The sequence below is a fragment of the Leptonotus elevatus genome, chromosome 17, assembly GCF_054856555.1.
Source record: "Leptonotus elevatus isolate MCC_2025b chromosome 17, RoL_Lele_1.0, whole genome shotgun sequence".
In the NCBI taxonomy this organism is placed as follows: domain Eukaryota; kingdom Metazoa; phylum Chordata; class Actinopteri; order Syngnathiformes; family Syngnathidae; genus Leptonotus; species Leptonotus elevatus.
Genome location: NC_141255.1, coordinates 7,798,159 through 7,818,478, shown reverse-complemented (window position 1 = coordinate 7,818,478; position 20,320 = coordinate 7,798,159). Strand labels below are relative to the sequence as shown.

The 20,320-nt window shown below is 42.7% G+C and overlaps 1 protein-coding gene across 3 annotated transcripts; it reads right to left on the bottom strand.

Annotated features, from left to right (window-relative positions):
* Nucleotides 1–2,164: 2,164 nt before the first annotated feature.
* Nucleotides 2,165–20,129, bottom strand: neurl4 (neuralized E3 ubiquitin protein ligase 4). Of its 3 annotated transcripts, none has more exons than XM_086059683.1 (29): nt 19,936–20,129; nt 16,691–17,204; nt 16,067–16,132; nt 15,544–15,989; nt 14,948–15,059; nt 14,787–14,875; nt 14,571–14,643; nt 14,152–14,419; nt 13,894–14,075; nt 13,727–13,812; nt 12,679–12,841; nt 12,373–12,583; nt 11,043–11,119; nt 10,877–10,955; nt 10,642–10,811; nt 10,352–10,480; nt 10,118–10,263; nt 9,831–10,049; nt 9,640–9,738; nt 9,410–9,562; nt 8,205–8,372; nt 7,965–8,123; nt 7,706–7,885; nt 7,542–7,635; nt 6,259–6,366; nt 5,999–6,143; nt 5,807–5,919; nt 5,566–5,725; nt 2,165–4,053 (listed from the first exon to the last, which is right to left on the bottom strand). In XM_086059683.1, exons 1-29 carry the CDS (start codon nt 20,098–20,100, stop codon nt 3,846–3,848), a joined length of 4,782 nt encoding a protein of 1,593 aa, XP_085915809.1. In that variant the 5' UTR covers nt 20,101–20,129; the 3' UTR covers nt 2,165–3,845. The 3 variants fall into 3 exon arrangements, with proteins under 3 accessions (XP_085915809.1, XP_085915810.1, XP_085915811.1); XM_086059684.1 differs by having other exon boundaries at nt 10,118–10,260; nt 19,936–20,112; XM_086059685.1 differs by having other exon boundaries at nt 10,118–10,257; nt 19,936–20,112.
* Between the last annotated feature and the right edge of the window lie 191 nt (nt 20,130–20,320).

The following is a 20,320-nucleotide window of genomic DNA, read 5'->3' as shown; positions in this document are numbered from 1 at the left end:
ATAAAAGCTCACAAGGAAACACCATTGTACTAGATAGCTTACACTGAAACACATCATGTTCACTAGTTGTACTAGCAGCACATGGTTGTACTAGTGCAGTCTTGTCTCACTCGTAGCAATGTCGTTGCCCCACAAAGCACCTTAAGCTGGATATCAAAAATATCAAACAAATGCTAAAAACAAACAAACAGCTTTGCATAACTTCGTGTAGAAATTCTTACAAGGCAAACCGGCTGCTGTAATTTTCTTTAAAAAAAGAAAAGGAAAAAAAACACTGATGACAGACGACATCCTGCACTGATTACTCGTTGTGAAGTTTTATTTATTCTCAAACATGAAATGGAGCCATTTTATTTGGACTGTACTGTGATTTTCTGTTTTTTTATAAAAGCGGCCGCTTGTAGCTTATGACGGACGTTCATCAGGGTTTGGGAACATGTTATCAACAGTTACTGTACGTCAACAAAGAGGTTTTTTGCTATTTTTTTAAAGTCAATGTTTTTGATCGCGGCGGCATATGTTGCAGTGAGTGTGTGTGCGCGCGCGTGTGTGCTTTAAGATGTATATTTGAATGAAGCTGAACCAAACTTTTACATGGTCTTTATATTTTTGTCAGAGCTCCTCATCAATGCTTGATATTTTTGTCAACACAAATGCTGCTTGCCACCCCTAAAAAAACAAAACAAAAAACAGCAACTGGTCCTCCTAAAATAAGCTTTCCATGCGTTTTAGTAATAATTTGAAGCATTTTTTTTCTTTGCTCGTTTATGGCAGCCACTACTGGTTTTATGACAGTTAAAGAACAAGCGAATACGGCGAGTTAGTACAAAATGTCTTACTGAACATACTTTCAATGTTTCCTATTACTTGTTGGAGACTTTACGATAAAGATTATCATGGGCTCTAATTTCGTGGCCGGCTCATGTCCAGCGGCATGCAACGTAAATCTGCACGGCTGCGTTAGACACGGTGTTGGTAATTTTGCAGAAGTGTGATGATTTAAAAAATAGAATAGTAATAAAAATGTGTTCAATGAATTGATTTCTACAACGACTCGGGGTTTGATCCCCGTATTTGTCATATCTATGAAATATGATGACACTCCCAACACAAGTGAGAATACTTCTCAGTGAAAATGTTAATGTCTGTCTGTCTGCTCCCTGATCATATTCACAAAAATCACATTAGACCAGCTGCGCCGATTTTTAGACATGGTCTGAACATGTGTCATGTTGCAGAGCTTTTGCATTAGGGTACACCAGCATTTCCACATGCGCCATCTACGAAAATAGAGCCCGACAACTCCCAGCGACCTCTCCCATCACGTCCCTATCTGGTATGGAGAGCCTTCTGTGCATTTATTCCATATCCTTGATACTAGTACGCACTAGTAAGACAATTCAGGGCACTAGTGGAACGAGTAAAGACTACTAATGTGTGAGGTCGACAAATTGGGCTTTGTAGTGGAATTTGTGCAGCACAGTAGTGTATTAGTAAGGTTTAATTGTATACTAGTAGGCCAAAAGTGGCACTAGTGGTAGGGAAAAGCCTTACTGATGGATGTCAGGCATATCTAATAAATGCTCAAATGGCTTGTCATAATGCAGGAGAACAGTGTACAATTCGTTTTTTTTCCCCATTTTCAATTGGCAATCAGAAATACAGATTTTTATTTTTATTTTATTTTGCGGATTATACACTTATTCGGAGGCTACGGTTGGTTAGCTGCATTTTGAATAACGATGTATCCAAAGTGACCAAAACTGTCTTTTAGGGAACATTTTTAAAATAATGTAACATTTTAAGATTCAATCTGGTACATACTTTGGTGTTTTAATAGCAGATGGCTGACTATGCAACCCAGGGATGTACTGTATCCGTTACTGTACTTGGCTACAAATACTGCGTCTTTTTTTTTTTAAGTTATAAAAGTCTTTGTTTCTTCATGCTTGTTGTCTATACGACAGGACGGTGAGAATTTCTGTGAAAAGCAAAGATGAAAACACTATTGGCCTTAAGAATTAAGAAATCAACAGCATTTTGACACAGGTGTGATTGTGTATTGCAATAAAAATGTCAGTTTCCTACTCTAAATAAAATTTGACAAGAAAAAATACGTCCCGTGTTTTTTGGGGGGGGAGTGGAAAAACAAACCATCCAACTGTCAAGTTTATTTTTCTTTATTTATATATATATTTATATAAATCAGGAAGATATTTATATACAATGCAACATACAGGGAAAAAAAACATTTACAAAGCAGCACTGGGCCATAAATTACCCATAAAGTATTTTTTCACATTTTTGAATGTAAGTTTTTTTTTTCCTTTCGCCAAACAAACCCCTTCAGATCTGGCTCGGATCCCAGCTGCTCGTAGAAGGTTATTGATCTTCAACCGGGATTGAGAACGCAAACAAAGAGAGAGAAAAAAAAAACAGCCCTCGTAAATACCACTCTCAAAGAAATGTTGGCCATCTTATTAGGATGACTCCTCGTTTTTTTTGTTGACATTCGGTGATTTCTGAACCACGAACGCTTTTGAAGATGTAAAAATAATAATAATAATGCAGTGGGAAGAGTAGTCGTAAACATGGTTGCCAGCTTTGGGAAAACTCCGTTAAGGATAATCAGAATTCTCTAAAAGACATTTGTGGATTTTTTCCCTTTAACCTTAGCCTTCTTTATTCATTGAAAATGCACCTATTTGCTGTTTCTGTGCTCATTCTAAAATGCCATAAAATGGCCCCGAAGCTCTGTCTAACAGAAAAGTAATCCTAATTTCTATTTTAATGACAATGGTACCTTGCCTTACGAGCACTCCAACAATTTTTTTCAATAAGTCATTCTATCTTTTTTTGTTTAGTTTTTTTTCCTTGTGGTGAGCAAAAAACTTGACCGACGTGCGCTTCAAGCACATCACCACTTTACATCTGCATTTACTTTCCTCTTTTGTGCTTAGAATCTCTTTTTTTTCAATGTACGATGACTTAAAGCATGAACTCATAAAAATAGAATAAACCTTTCTTCCCCACAACTGTTAAAATTCTATACATTATTGTTATTATGAATTAATTTTTTAGGCCCATGTCGATAAATAAAATTCCGATGACGGATTAATTTGCAGAGTAATTAATATATATATATATAATACTGTATATATAATTAATACATAACTTATTTATTGGTCCCTTAACACTTGAGTTGCGAGCATGGTCTCGGAACATAAACTCACAAGTCAAGGTATCACCGTATTAATATAGGCAGCTGTAAACCTTTTCAGGAGGCGCATCAATTTGTTACGGCTTGGGCTCAATCCCTTATTTGGGTATTATTTAGTGAATATTACCCCCCCAAAAAGTGCTGACAACCTTTTTGTCTGGATAATGTCGATCAAGAAACAGAGCTGCTCAAGAGAAAACAGAAACCCGGTTAGGCTCCTAACGACAAAGAGGACCGTAACAGAACTTGTAAACAATCCAGTTGTAAAAGCTCACTCTTAAAATTCAAGTTTTTTTTTTTTTTTTTGCATTTAAAAACAATTCAGTCGTAATTTAGTGACGGGCCCCGTCGACATTGGGCTCGGAGGGGGGGAAAAAAACGGCCCAAACTACAGGCCGGGTGTTCAACAAACATAAATGTGTCATGTTGCTATTTAGTCCAGTTAAAAAAAACAAAATGCCGAAACATAAAGTGCAGGCAGTGTCTGTTCTTCTTTGAAACCGCCAAACTCAAAAACAATCATTAGGATCGAGTGGATCCCAGAAGAGTCTGTTGCTCAAAGGCAGGGCTTGGATTTGGTAGTCAGTTCATCAAAAGTCTCCGGACGGCGTCCGCGGTCGGGCGCTCACTCGACCCGCACGAGCAGGCCGTAGAGGAGCGTGCCGCCCTGCTCTTTCGTAATCCACTCGATCTCAGAGTTGCTGAAGCGGGGGTCCAGGGGCTCGCCGTGGCCCAGCGTCTGCTGCGGCCCCACCTTGTAAGAGCCTGGCCGCACGCACACCTGGAAACCCACCTGGGCCTGGTGGCAGCGGTGAGAGCGGGGATCCCGAAATCTGTACAGGAGCATATCACCAAAATCGGGTCAGTTTGCGGTTGATGATTTGAGCTACTTGTATTCTTCTCTGGTCTTTGCGAACAAAGACTGGAGATGAGTTATGGGCCTGCTCTTGTATGTCTCATTGTACAATCGCAAGGAATTGCGGGATTTCATCGTATACGGTATATCATCAAAAGGTTGAAAGAATCTGGAGAAATCTCTGCAAGAAAACAAACATTTAATCCCGTGACCTTTGATCCCTCAGGCAGCACTACATTAACTCATTCACTGCCAGTGACGGCTATAGATGTCAAAAATTCATTCAAACTATTTCTATTAGTTTCAGATTTGTTTCCACTTTTGTTAACAAGAGTACGAAAACCCAGAATTTTTTTTATTGTACATTTAGAACAGATATAATGCTGACTTTTGAGCTGATAACAATCTGGATGGTCATTGATGATTTCCAAATACAATTTGAAATGTGGACTCATCAGACCACAATACACTTTTCCACTTAGCATTTGTTTATATAGTGACAAACTGTATACTGTTGACTGTCTATGTTTTTTCTTATACGCGTGTTCTTGAACCCACGCCGCAATAGCCTCTTAGCAAGGAGGCATTTTTTTTTTTAACTCATTCACTGCCATTGACGGCTATAGACATTTTTTTCCCACTTTTGTTAAGAGTATGAAAACCTAGAAAAAAATGTATTGTACATTTATAACAGATATATAATTTGTGATTAATCGTGAGTTAACTGTTGAAGTCATGCGATTAATTACAATTAAAAAAATTATTCGTCTGACGCCCCTAATTTTTTCATAATATTTTCTTTTTTTATCAGGCGATTATTTTTTTTAAAATTGTAATTAAACACATGACTTCACTAGTTAACTCAAGATTAATCACAAATTTTGTCTAGGTTTTTCATACTCTTAACAAAATTGGAAAAAAATGCGAAACTAATAGAAATAGTTTGAATGAATTTTTGACGTCTACGGCAGTGAATGAGTTAAAAAAGAAAAGAAAAGAAAAAAAAAAGCCTCCGTGCGAAGAGGTTATTGGAGCGTGGGTTCAAGAACACACGTATAAAAAACAAAACAAAAAAAACATTCAGTCAACACAGTTTGTCACTATATAAACAAATGCAAAATGGAAAAGTGTATTGTGGTCTGACGAGTCCACATTTCAAATTGTATTTGGAAATCATGAATGACCATCCAGATTGTTATCAGCACAAAATTCAAAAGTCAGCATATGTAATGGGCCCTAATTTACACATCCGTGAACGTCTTTTTCACGTAAATCTTTTTTTATTTCAGAAAGACAACACCAAGTCACATTCTGGCTTTGTAGTAAAAGAGTAGTAGATTGGCCTGCCAGCAGTCCAGACCTGTCCCCCCCAGTGAATATCTGTGGCAACAACTCAAGTTGTACGCCAAGCAATGTGGAATGTGTTGCCGGCATCAAATTCATAATGAGTGAATTATGTGCAGAAAACAGTCGATCAGTTTGAACTTACTGCACTTTAGGAGCAAGCGTCTCCAAACCCGAGTAGCGCATCGTAGGCGAGAGCCTCACTCTGGGCACCTCCCGACCGGGTGCGCTGTTCTCCTCTGGATCGCTGTAGCCATCCGGCCCCTCCGCCTTCACCGGAGCCACAGAGAAGATGGACGACGACCCTGCCGCAAAAATTCACCCGTACGGTCAATTGCGATGCGAGGCGGTGAAAAAGAACGACGGCAGATGTCGCGACTCCGTACCGGGCAGCAGCTGGCTGTGGTCCAGCGTGCGCCGCAGGGCCCCCACGCTGGTGCCGTGGTACGCAATGTGCCACTTCTTCAGTGCATTGGAAACCTCGCAGTGCGGCTTGATCCTAGAAAGACAAGTCACAAGAGAGTCTCAGGTTTGATCCAAGGTGTGCCCTATAATGAGCAGCCTTCCTTTCCTCTCACCTGAGGGCGAAGCAGCACCATCCGAAAGGCAGAGCGTAGTCTCGGGGCGGCTCTCCTCTCTTGTAATAAGCCTCGTCGCCCCGCAGCTTGTGGCACGACTCGCAGTAGCACAGGTTGTACTTTGGATCTTCACTGAAGTACCCGTCTGGCGCCACGGATAAAATGAGGATCGTTACACATGACTTCTTTTTCTTTTTTTACACAAGCGTCTGTGAGTACTTTTGCCACCCCTGAACATGTGAGTTGAGAGTGAAATTCACCTGGTAGGGTGAGGAGGTCCTTGAAGCGGGAGCACAGTGCTTGGTACTCGCAGGACTTGTTGGGGTTGACCTCGGGAGGGGGTGTCCAGCACACGCTCTCTTTGATGCCTGCATGCCAAACGAAATCAAAGTCACAATTGATGGTTTACTTTTAGTATATCTTATACTAGTTGAAACTAGGGCCCGGTATCGATTCTAATTTCCTCAATCGATTCGATTTTGATTGACAAGAGTTCGGCTTGATTCTTTTTTTTGATTTTTTTCAGATTCGATTCACTTCCCTTCAATCTGATATCAATTAATTATGGAACATCAATTCTGTTAAAATGTCAAGGGCATGATAACAACTGCACAAATATTCAATTATAAATAAAATTTTGCAGAGGCAGTAACTGGTTAAATTATATAATTTATTAATAAAACTAGCATGTGTTACAAAAACATTGACATCAGCAAGGAGGAGATAAAATATATATAACATAATACTAATTTAATAATTGTAAATGTAAATTAACTCATTCACTCGCAGCCATTTTCACTGAAGCAACCCCCTTCGCTCCCAGCTGTTTCACTAGATTTTGCAAGGCCCACAGAATATTGTGTTCTATTACTATGAAAACATAGAAACATTAGTCTCTCTTTTTTCATCAGGAAGAAAAGTATGCTGCTATTTGTTTCCATTTTGCAGCAAATAGAATTAGAATATAACTCAGTTTCATCATTATTCACAAATCTGTTTAAAACAGTGGGGAAATTGCCCTACATGGCCCTAGTTAATCTCTTATACTCTGCTGCCACCTGCTGGTCGTTTTTGTAATAACTACAATTGCTTTAACCATTCTCTTCAGTTCAGAGGCTGCATCAAAGCTGCTATATGCTCTAGCATAAAAAACATATTTAAAAAACGTATAAATACGTTGGTTGGGAGCATGGTACTATTTAAAATATGACATATTTATACGTTTTTGGGAGCAAATGAGTTAAAAAGATTCTCAATTGTCTTCAAGTGCAATAAGTCAGGTCTTTCATGAATGTAAGAAATACTTTTAACTTATGTTGACAGTAAATTTCAAGAAAACAGGAAGATACAAAAACATGCCTTTAAAATTTTCTTTAGAATTTATGGGAAAAGGAGATATTAAAATAATTGATTCATGGTTTTATGAATCGATATCGGGCTCAAAAAGGAAAATCGATTCAATATCAATTATTTCATTTTTTTAAACCCAGCCTTAGTTGAAACCACTTTTAAGTAAATAGGCTAAATAGTTGTAGTCGTCTACCGTCAACCATGTCCGCTTTCTCCATGTCGCCCTGACAGCGGGCGTCCCCACCTTCTCCACCCACTGCTGGCACGTTATTGGTTACTATAGTAACCTGACAGGATGACAGGAGGTGTTAATTCATGGCAGTTTTCAAGATGCCCAACGTGTTATAAGACGTGTACCTGTTCACATTGGCCATACAGGTCAATGAAGGGGTAGCAGGGGGAGGGAATGTCCTGCGCTGCCACCCCCTGGTCCATGCCGTTGACGTAAAGGTGGAGACAACTGTTGGCGTCCACCAGCAGACCCAACACTGTCCCCTCAGGACACGTGTCCAAGTTAGGACCGTAGTTCTCGCATATCTGAGGAAGAAAACAGGTTCCGGTAAATTTCCGGTTACGTTTCTGTTAAGGGAAGTTGTAAGCGCTTTTGTGCGTCTACTTTGAGGGAGTTGTGGAAGATGGAGTCCCTTTGCAGCAGCCATGCGGAGCGTTTCAGGCAGCACGCCGTCGAAGGAAAATTGAGCCGGTCCGGGGAGTGGCCGATCACGCCTAGCGACAGCGACGACGTCCACGACGGATTCAGGCGGTCGATCTGAAACTGGGCAGCAAAAGGAGGAAACTGACTAACGGAAACATCGTGAATGTGAAGCGAGGCAGAAAATTTCCTAAGGCGACATACCTGGAAGAGCTGCTGCTGGGTCAGAGGTTGAGCGGTGACCAGCAAGCCCTGGTTGTAGCTCGACACTCTGGCCGCCGTTAGCTTCTGGTCGGACAGCTGGATGTTCTTGCCGTGGTTTTCCAGGAAAGACATGGCGGTGGGCACCGGTGCACACGGCTCAGTTGCCGCCTGGAAGAAACAAGTGGCAAAGATACAGTCACACTTTCATTCTCATCTACGGACAATTTAGAGCCTTCTTAGGTCAAGCTAACATGCATTCATAATCCTTTTTTATTATTATGAATCGCACGATTAGTCGGTTATTGGAAATTTATTCTGCCAAATGCTAGAATTTGCAGTGGACTCAAAAAATCAATAGTGTCCTTTGTCTGTCTCTAGCGTTTTGCATGTTATGATGTACCGGTAAGTTGATTTATAGCGCCCATAGTCATTGCATATTTTTATCGCTCGCAAATCAATGCAAAAAGACAAAAAAATTGGTGAAGCAATGGCTTGTATCTCAAGAAACTCAGAATTTGGGTGACTTGTAAGCAGTGCTATAAAAGTTTTGTATTTTTCATTATGGTTATTTTTTTTATTTCATTTTGACTTTTGTATTTTTTAAATTCAGCTAGCTTTAATACGTTTTTAGAGCGGGTTTGTTGGTTCTTATTTTTTAAATTCAAATTCTTTATTTTAGTTAATCTTTTATTAGTTTTAGGATTTGATTGATATATATATATATTATTATTATTTTTTAAACATATGGAGTGAATGTCCAGTGCAAGATTAAAAAAAAAGAAAAAAAGTTCCCCAAGTACTGTGTAATAAAAGCAAACTAAATTACAATTTTCAAACGTCTGTTTGGCTTTCCTTTTTCTGAATGGAGGTACAACAATACATTTAAATAGTAATACAATATATTTACAGCAATACATTTCAAATGAACCCAGAAAGTTCATGTACGATATTGACAAAGATGAAGGACATTTTCACTAATTATATTTTTTTTACCAATGGTGGCCAGATGTTTGAAGTTCACTGCTGCCATCTAGTGGCAATGTTTTATTGCACGCAACAAAAAGCTAAAAATAAATATATTAATTATAAAAATAAAAAATAGTTCATATTTAGAAAAACCCTGAATTCAAAGCATTTGCAAGTCAAGTAACAACAGCATTAGTAGTCTTTCACTGTACTCAGAAATACAAAAGTATGTCCTGTACCTCTCTGACCGGCGTGCTGTCGTCCTCTCCTTCACTGCAGCTTCCCGAGGAGAGTGACGGCGCCTTGACGCCCTCCACGTCCTCAATCAGAGTAGAGCTGACGATGGACACGGCTGTAATCCGCCCGTACAGGTCCAAGACTGCATACACGTTCTTTCACAAAAAACAGAGTCAGCCATTGTGAGTACACATTATACAACGTGTGTACGTTTGCGTGTTTTTAAGTGTACCTTGGCTACCGCAGTGGCTGCAGGTCCCATGTCCTCGCCATCTATGAAGATGTGCATGGTGTCATCACTGCATCGCTTCACACCCACACGGTTCCCAACCTAATAAATAAATAAATACATACATACACATAAATACATTTTAGTAGTTGGAAAAACATTTCTTTTAGGGGTGGTGGTAGGTCACGGCTCACCGTCAGCCTGTCCAGCGAGCAGCCGTAGTTCTGGCGCTGCAGCATACCGTTACGGCGGACCTCGGAGCCGCAGAGCAGCCATGTGACCTTGGTGCGAAGCTGCGGGAGCGAGGGGGAGAAGCCGGAGAGCGGGCACGACGGGAGCTCGGGGGGTGGCAGGGTGGTCAGGCCGACGTGCAGCGAACCGCACCACTGCTCGTCCACCTCGTCGATCCGCACCTGCAGAACGACGCGCACAGAATTGTTGAATGGAGATTCAAAGTGGCCGCCAAGGCAGCGATTTTTACCTCAAACAGCTCATCCACTTTGAGTTCCTTGGCGCTGAAAACGATGCCGTGGGCATAGCCACCCGCTTGGACGGCCTGGCACCCTTCGCCAAGGAGCACCACGTTCTTACCATGTTTGCCATGGAATCTGTGGGCGACTCCTGCTGCTATGCAAACACACACACACATGCAGAGATGTGGCAAAGTACAGTCGTTAGCAAATCATTCTGCTCCAAGATCTTGTATCTTTCCCACCTGGAGACTGGATTGGGAAGCTCTTCTCGGTGATGTTGCTAGTGCACAAGCTGTTGTCCAGTGGGCCAGAGGAGCTGGTGATGGACACCTGAACACATTGACCATACAGGTCGATCACTGCAAACACATCTACGGGAAGAAAAAAAAAAAGAAGACAGTTTGGTTAGTTCAAGTTTATCCCCTCAAAATGTTTTAATTGATCGAACATTCCAAAAATTACACCATCAAACATTAACATTTCGTTTTTAGCAATACTCCAAGAGCAAAGTCGATTTTCCCCTTCCTCTGACCTGGTGGCAGACCGGAGCAGGCGACGCCCTGGTCCACGCCGTTGATGTAATAATGAAGGTCACCGAGGGCCGAGCGCATCATGCCGATGCGCGAACCCGACGTTAGCGAGTCGAGATCGCAGCCGTAGTTGTTGCGCATCGTGTTACCGTCCTGCATGATCGCCGTCCCGCTGATGAAAACATTTTTAAAATTAGTCAGGCTAGAGAACATGGTTTGAAAGCTACACTTGCATACCTGAGCATCCACGTATCATAGTCGATGTCAGTCATAGTGTTGGGAAATTCAAGCTCTTCTGGCCTGATGGCAGTCACTCCTACATACAAACACACACACTGTAAACATGTCTTTGGGCAACCTTACAAATTCAGCAGGTGCTCAGATGATTATGTAAACTGCTGACCTGCTTCTATTGAACCTGACCAGCGGTCCACCATCTTCTGGATGTTGATCTCAAAGAGCTCCCCATCTCGAAGGCACCTAAAATGAGCCGAGAAGTCCGTCCATCTCAGTACATCAACAGAGGACACCATGTTCATGTTTTTACTAAGGCTGGCAGTTTCACGCATTAATATAGATTCATTAATTACGCGCAAATTAGTGCGTTAAAAAACAACAACAATTGATCACGAGTGGCACCTCAATACACAGGCCAGGAGAGCGAGGCAAACTTATTTGGACCTAGATCTCCGTTCTCTCGCAGTTATTTTGAAGGTTTCAAGTCGCCGGGACCCGCGGGGTTGTGCCGCTGGGCTTCCGTTGCCGCCGCTGCCGCAACTGCCATTCAGCACGGAGGCTACAAGCTAGATCACCATGGCGAATAAGGAGCGTTTCTGGCCATGAAATATTGAAACTGTCGGGCCTCTATCTCCTGAACCCAAGCGAAGTGGGCAAGAAATTGAACATTTGCCGGCCCTCTATCGCCATCGTGGACACAGACATCGTTGGAAAGCTCTCGCCGAGACGAGTCCTGGGATGTGTTTATCTCGCAGGTAGGACCTAGTGTTCCGGAGATATGGGTGGGCGGAAACAAAAAAAAAATTCCCTGCCTGCAATGGTTCCTATCCCGGGTAAAAATCTTGGGTTTGTTAGCCCTCTATTTCCGGAACGCAATGTCGTGGAACGACGGGGCAGAAACCGTTGTAAAGCTCTTGGTCAGGGCTCTAAGTGGCTCTAAGCCCACTATTGGACCCCGCGGTCCGGTTTAAGTTTCCCACCCCCGCCTGAACAGAGGAGACTACAGCTACGAATCACGATGAGAGTTCGCTGGATCACTTGGGAGTTCCAGACAGCAAGTCAGAACAAGACCAGCCCACCCCGGGCAGTTCAAGGTAAAGTAAAAGCTTGTAATAAAAAAAATAGGCTGCTAGATGTGATGGAGTCATGACGTTTTTAGCGATACAACTTGTCCGCCTCAGAAAAGCAAAAGAGGGGTTTTATTCGCTACTCAAAACGGCGAGTAATAACTATATTAGACTCAAAATGACGGCTCTGGGAGATCTAGTTATCTAGAAGTACACTTCAACAATACAAACGTGGATTTCAAATCTTCTCTTCTTGATTAGTCATGCACTACAATTTTGTAGTGTCCTAGAATTCAAATTCTTTATTTGGGCCCTTTAGCCGATATGAAATTAAAATAGATTAATTAGATTAAGTAATTAAAAATCCTGTAATTAATGAGATTAAACATTTTAAAATCCCCTGACAACACCAGTTTTTACCATCCACACCTGTTGGAAATGACAATGGCGTCGTTGAACTCGCTGCGGCAGTTCTGGCGCAGAGCCGTGCGCCCCCCGTTGGTGATGACGGCGTTGGTGCCGTGCAGGTGGTGGAAACGCAGGTCGGTGGTGGTGCTTATGCCCAATACAGAACAGGGGCTCCCAGGGGACATGGCTGTGGGTCCCTCGGAGCTGTCCTCCGGAAGAGGGGGGAGGTCCACTGAGCAGCGGAGGAGCAGAAATAGCAATTTTACACCGACGTTTTTTTCCAAAAGGAGAATATCTGGGCGTTGGTTGTGGGCATCTTGCTCTCACCCATGTCGTCCATGATGGTGGCCTGAGCCGCCTGGCCGTAGAGGTCCACCACGGCGTAGACGTTTGGGGGCACGTTCCATGCTGCTGGGCCCTGGGCGACACCATTTACAAAGAAGTGGAGGCTGCCGTCTTCTTTGCGCACAACGCCGACGGTGTCACCCGCCTGTGAGAGTCAAAGAGTGGCCATTAAGAACACAAGAAAAACATTAAAGGGATACTTGACTCATTGGGCGCTTTAAAAAGTTAATTTTTTGTCCAGAAATAATTTGATAACTTATACAATTAACACCTTTAAAAACACATTTTCCACTTGCTGTCGACTGAAGATGACATCACCTGCGCTGAGGAAATAGGTTAACGACCAATCACGGCTCATCTGTTTTCTGGGTTTGGTCAGCAAAATGAGCATTGATTGGTCATTACCTGTTTCCTCAGCACAGGTGACGTCATCTTCAGTCGATAGCAAGTGGCAAAATTAGGTTTTAAAGGTATTAATTGTTCATGAAAAATAATGATGTTATCTCATTATTTATAGACAAAATATTATCTTCCTACTGTTGAAAGTGGCTAAATGGGTCATGTATCCCTTTAATACGCGTCCATTGTTTGTAGTAGCCAATGTAAAGCCAAAATCAGCCATATATTGGATAGGGCCCAAACAATATGGATCTTTTTTTTATGCAGACGCCAATTCCGATATTTGACAAAATACATTTCAGATAACTTATTAATTGGCTGATCAGTATAAAATAATATATAATGAATACAACAATTTTTTTGCTCTCTTAATTAGGTATGAATATTTGACTGTTTTACATCACTTTGTCCTTAAATTTAAGGTTGTCCAAAAAATTCTAACTAACTGCAAAAATTGGCAGATTTTATTTTTTTAGGGTTTTGGATTTTTCATTGTCATCATCTTTGTATAATATCGTAACGAGTTAATGTGTTTAAAAAATAATAATCCATTTTTAAACAGCTCGTATCGGACGATTAAATCATCCAGTCCCTAACATTGAATATAAAAAATAAAATAAAAACTACACACTTTGAGGCGGTCTAGGTTGTGTCCGTATTCATCCAGAATTGATGTGCCATTGTGCATCACACCATTCCCTGTCATCATCCATGTCCCTGGACACAAAAAAAATTAAACAAATTGGAACACCAAGACCTTTTCTCAACTATGTTCCTTTAATTGACATTTTGGTTTACCTGAGCGCAAGTTGGTCATGGTGGAGGGCAGCTGCAGGTAGGCAGGGTTGTGCGTGGTCACACCGATTTCGATGGAACCCGCCCACTTGTCCACCATTTTGTCGATACGAACCTGGAATACTTCGTTAGAGCGTAGCGGCCGGCTGCTGAGGACAACGCCGTGATTGAAGTCGTCCGTGGCGCTAAGAGTCAGGAAATGACGTGTGTTATGTTTTATATAAAAATCTCCAAAAAGTGAAAAGCAAGCGACTAGCTCACTGCGGCCTCAGCGCCGTCCTGCCATCGCTGATGATGGCGGCTTTCTGGCCACAGTTGGCGTGGAAGAGCAGCCGGTCCGGCGTGTCGGCGTCCGGAGTGAGAGCGGGCCGGGGCCGCCCCACGTCGGGTGACATGGCCCGCATGATGGCGTTGTTGCGGCGGAGGCGCTCGCTGTGGTTGTGATTGTGCACAATGGTGACCTTGACGGCCATGCCGTAAAGGTCGACCACGCCGTAAACCACGCCGGGGGTCTGTGCTGCTGCAACACCTAAAGAGGATTTTACGTTGTTAATCATTAAAAAAAACTTTGGGGGTCAAATTTGACCCGTTTTGACATTTGACAGCAATTAAAAAAACTCTAAAAGGAGATAAACCCGAGGGGATGTTTTTTTTTTTTGGAGGTGGTCCACTCGTCTCACCTTGGTCGATGCCATTGATGTAGAAATGAAGCGCACCACTGGCTTTGCGCATCAGCCCAATGTGATCGCCCTCCTGAGAGCCATGACAAGAAACCCGATGACATCTTAATCCTGATATTTAAAGGTTGAGTCTTTCAATACATACATTTGGATCAACCAACACGAGCGGGGGGCAGCTAAACTACTTCACACAAGTGTGTGTGCATGCTTACGAACCTGCAGTTCATCCAGGCTAAACTCGCAGTATTCCCGTCTGGTGCCTTTCCCGTTGGTCAGTATACCACAACCGCTCATCATGATTGTACCTGCCATGAATGGGTTATGGTTAGTTGGTTGGTTGGTTTGGTGGCACATGCTTGATAAGGTTTTTGTGTTACCTGAACGCAGATTGGTCATAGTTGCAGGATAGTCCAGATTGTTTGGGATGTGCGTGGTCACGCCAATCTCGATTGAACCCGACCACTTGTCCACTAGCTTATCAATGCGGATCTGAAAATGCATTTTGAACACAAAACATAGAATCTCTTCTTCATCGACGTTCCCTTTAAGGATACTACAAAGGTTCTCAATAGAGTTCAAGTCAGGGGGAGCATGGTGGGAACCCCCCACCCCCCGTTTGCCCATAACAGCTGAAGCAAAAAAAATTATTTGTAAAAAAGATGGCCTAGGTCATTTGTAGATAAGATTTTTTTTTTAAGAAGAAAACATTACATAACTTATATAGGCTATACTAAAACCAAACTCATGTTTTATTTGTATTACATAATTACTTGTTATTTATCAACCTATTATTTTAAAATAGTTACTTGTGTATGTAAAATAGTTAATGAACCAAATATATTTCGAAATACTAACAATTATTTAATGAGATAAATGGATAAAACAAAAAATAAATAAATACCAGGGGGCAAATGATATGGCTGTTTCTAAGGCCAGTACCAATTCTGATATTTGACAACGACATGGTTTTCACCTCGAACATTTCGTTGTGTCGCAGCGGCCGGTTGGTCATGACCACGCCGTTGTTGAACTCGTCCAGCGGTCGCCTCCTCTCTGCCGTCTTGTTGTTATTGCTCAGTTTGATCAACGTGCCGCACTTCTCGTGGAAGAGCAACACGTCATTAGTGGTCAAGCCCGAAGCCACGGTCGCAGAAGCTCCTCCTCCTCCTCCGCTACCGGCTGGGCTGCTGTTAGGGCTCCCGGCGTCCCCCGCTCCCATCCCGCTGTCATTGCTCGGCGCGCCTCCTCTGCTGCCGCTCCTTGTGTCGTTTCTTGACGAGGAGTTGTCACTTGCTCCGCTTCCTCCTGTGCCGCCGCCGCTGCTGCCGCCGCCTTCTTCCCCCCCGCCCTCATCCTCGGCTCGGTAAAAAGACACGATTGCGTTGTTGAACACGTCAAAGAGCTGGTGCTCTGTTAGAACTGACAAGAGGCGAGAAGAGCAAAATTAAAAGTTTGCGTTACAAAGCATCCGCAGCATCAAGAACGGGTTTTTGTACCTGCATCTGGCTCCAGGTTGTTGGGGAACTTCTCTGGTCTGCTGTGACCGCAACTAAGCTCAGGCACTGACAACGACAAGAGGGTATAAATAGTAATTAAGCAATGATATACTTTACATTCCATATTATTTTATTATTTCCTAAATAGTTGGTCTGAACAATTTTGAAAAACAATCTACTTTTGATTATTTTTTCCACGTCAATATTGTGAATGCGATTTAAAATATAATTATTTTTTTCCAAGGTCCCTTTTCCATGTATTATTTAGCGATATAATTATTTAGTCTTATAGGCTAAAATAAAGGCAAATGAACCATGAATCAAATTGTGATGTTTAATGAAATTGATATAAAAATGTGGACTGTATTTCTTCATGCCCAAGTACAGTTCACCTGTATTCAATATTTAAGGACACTGAATTAAGTCTTATTTAACATGTAATAATTTTAAATGGAATCAGTTTTTTTCTATACTTAGCAAAGTCTTGATGTTTACGCTATGCATAACCTTACAATATTTTTTAAAACCGATATATCAATATCCGTCAACGTGTAAAAAGAGTTTTTGCTGCATCCGACATGCGTGATCATTTGGAACACCGTGTGGTATTAGGCGTTCCCTTACCTTCGTCTCCTATCATGACTCCATTCCTTGCTGCCACATTCATCAGCGCCGTGATGCCCGCATCCTCTCGCACCCCGCAGACCACCACGTCTTCCTCCTCCTCCTCCTCTTCCTCCTCCTCCTCCTCCTCCTCCCGAACGACAGTCTCTCGCTCGGCTGACGGAAGCGGCGGTTCGCAGCTCACCACCGTCACCTGCGTGCACTTGCCGTACAGGTCCACCACCGCCCACAGCTTTGGGGGCAAGCCGCTGGCGGCCGCGCCGCAGTCCTGGCCGTTGACCCATAGGTGGAGCTCTCCGTGGGAGCTGCGCTGGATGCCCACGTGGTCGCCCTCGGCCAACTGATCCAGGTCGCGGCCGTACTCCTCCAGCACCGAGCGGCCGTCCCGGAGCACCGAGCAGCCCGACACGATCCAGGAGCCGCCCTTCAGGCCCGTGGCGCTGCTCGGAAAGTCCAGCAGGGCGGGGTCCAGCGTCGTCACGCCGATCTCAATGGAGCCGCTCCACGAGTTCACCTGGGATGAGTTGAAAAAAGGAAAAGCTGAGAAACATGGGCAAGTGGCACAGGGCAGGAGAAACATTTTCAGCAGATCACGCTGGAGCCTGAAAGCTAGTGATAAACGACTCAAGTGTTGGGCTAAATATTGCAGGTGGATAAAAGAAAGTGGTTTGATGATCTACTGGGATATATTTAGCTAGGAATGTAGCTTGTGCAGAATAAAGCGTATTGGCGACGGGGGGGGGGGGGGGTGCAACATTTTAGCATATTCAGGACGACATCAGAAAGTAAAGAAATGCCACATCACACGCAGCAGATGTACAAAGTACCAACCGACCAAATTGCAGCCTTCGTGATAAAAAAATAAATACATTTTGCAATTTAAATTTGATTACCAGAGACCTCAAAAAGTCAGATCTCACATATGATGAATTTGACGTTACAAGGATAAGACACCTGCAAACCGTTTTCAGTTGTGAAGAAAATGCATGATATCTCCAATTTTACTAAATGTGTAGACACAAAATCTATAATTATATGATCCTCAGTCACATTATGCTGTCAGAGAAAAGCATAACACATGACAAACCGCTTCAGAGTTCATCTCCATCCCATAAATAGAAAGCCTGATAACGTAACACAATATCGATTCGAATCAGTTTTGGTTTTTGTTTGGGGTTCACTTACCAACGACGGTGCCGGACAGCTCACAATAAAGCAGCTGGCAAGCGTCCTGCTACGGAATGCCGGCACACACGCACACAAAGTGACCTTGAGCATCACAATGAGGCCAACGCGGACATGAGGTACTTGAACACAACAGACAAATGTAGTGAGAGATTTTAATGAATCGAGGGTTCGATTACTATTGGCGCTTAATTCTAACTCTTTACAAGGCATTTTGGACAAATCACCTACTTGCCCTCCACCTCCACCTCAAAGGCGGTTTGTAATTACCTATAGATGACACAAGACGGCGGCAAAGTAGCCAAAACAGAGAGGACCATAAAGCATCAACACCACACATCTAGCATATACCCAATCATCAGCCGACGTTACATACACGACTTATTCAGCACTTTAATTTGCCAACACAAACCACATTATTTTTGGGCTGGTCAAGGTTACTTAACAAAAACTAACGAAATAACTCAAACTAAAATTGAAAAAAGAAAAGAAAATACTTTTAAAAAGATGAAAACTAACAGAGCACAAAAACAGCCAAAAGATGACATTTTCAGTGACAGTCACAGGTTCACAAATGTTGAAAAATGCATCCACTTCCTCTGGAGCTGAATGGGATGCAAACAGGATGGGTAACAGAGCCAATCTAGATGCGCTGTGATGGAAGGCCATTGATTTTCTGACGGGCTATATGCATAAATTCAATGAGAGACTGAGAACATCACATGGGCTGGATGGATTATCACTGACAGGGTGATATGTACTCAATTTTGAGAAGAGGGAGGTCCACATTCATGTGGATATTACATTTTTGAATCTGACTGTAGTCACGGGAAAACCAAGCTGTCTGGAGATGGTCTTATAGCCTTTAGCTTTAAAATGCTTGTCCATCATTTTCTTTCAAATCTCCTGAGACAACTCTCTCCATCGCTTCCTCTAGTCCACTTTTAGTGTGATGCACGCACACCATGTCATTAAACAGCACAGTGACAACTTGTCACCCTTTAAATGGGTAACATGACCGATGACAAGTTTGAAAAAACCTGTGATGCTAATTACAGGGCACACCTTGCTCAAATTATTTCCTATATTTTACCACCATTCAAGACCAATGTGCCATTTTTATTTGTTAGTTGTCATTAAATGTTTATTTATTATTACTTTTGTCAGATTCAATTATTTCTGTGGCCACTGTGGGTTTTACTTTCATAAACAGAGGGGTAACAACGATTTTGTCCACATGATGTGTAACAATGGTACACTTGACTTACAATTAGTTCCATAACCAAGTTTGTAAAAAAATGTTTTTGCATATGAAATCAGGCTTCCCTATTGAAATTAAATGCCATTCAACCGTTCCAGCCCAAAACTCTTCTGAAGTGACAGTTTGTGAAGGGCATTTTCATACACATGAAGTAGTCTAAGTAATTTAGCAAAATATAAACCTGCTGATATATCACAGCAACATATAATAAGGGTTTGTTTACTAATGGTGCCATCTGATCGCTTGCCACCAGGAAGTACATGTTATGACGTCACTGTGAAAAGGACCATTGATCAGGACATTAGCCGAGGTGCTAACAAGAGACGACGAAGACAACAACCAAAAAAACAAACAAAACCGAACTGCATTGCCGAGCTTGAGTTCGACTTAAATTGCACTAGCCAGTAGTCGTTTCGCCTGTGAGCAGCTCATTAGCGTGGCTAACTAACACGTTGTATAATATATCGTTAGCAAAATAACCAATTCAAACATTTATACACAGTAGTGTCTGTGTGTATGTGTGTGTGTGTGTGTGTGTGCTGTGCAATGTGCATATATATATACACACACACGCGCGCAAGACGGTATGTTAATCACAAACAACAAAATTGCTTTCTAAGAGACGTAGTGAAGAGCCGCTGTCAAACAGCTCTTTAGATCCCCTCCAGCGGGGCGGGAGACGCGGACCCTCCGCCCCGTCCCAGGGCTTGCTGTCCTCGCATTCCCCGTCTCATCACCCCGCCCGCCCCGCTTGGAGCAAGCAGCAGCAATGGCGGGGGCCTGTGGTGCTAGTTTTTACCTTCTTATCAATACGGACAGTGAAGACGTCCCGGTCCCTAAGCGGCTCCTTGCTGAGCACCAGGCCGTGGTTGAACTCCTGGACCGGCTGGTTGCGCCGGGCGGTGCGGTTGGAGTTGGACAGGCCGACCAGCTTTCCGCTCCGGGGATGCAGCTCCGCCGCCATCTTCAGGGGGCGGCCAGTTTTCACGACCATAGCGTTGGTTTGCGACAGTTACGTCATAGCAGAGGCTCATTTACGGCAGCCACCCGACTGTTGTTTACTTCTAGGTTTTAGTTTGCTTTTGTTGTTGCTTTTTTATTGCACAAAGGTTCTAACATCAATTTGTGCCTTACTATAAATATCCGTTCATTTGATTTTTCATTTCTTCATTCTGTTTTAGTTT

Coding starts and splice junctions, on each gene's coding strand:
- neurl4 (XM_086059683.1), bottom strand. CDS start 20,100: ATGGCGGCGGAGCTGCATCCCCGGAGCGGAAAGCTGGTCGGCCTGTCC. Junction 12,584..12,678: donor CACCATCATGGACGACATGG/GTGAGAGCAAGA, acceptor TCCGCTGCTCAG/TGGACCTCCCCCCTCTTCCG. Junction 11,120..12,372: donor GCCATTGTCATTTCCAACAG/GTGTGGATGGTA, acceptor GGCTCATTTTAG/GTGCCTTCGAGATGGGGAGC.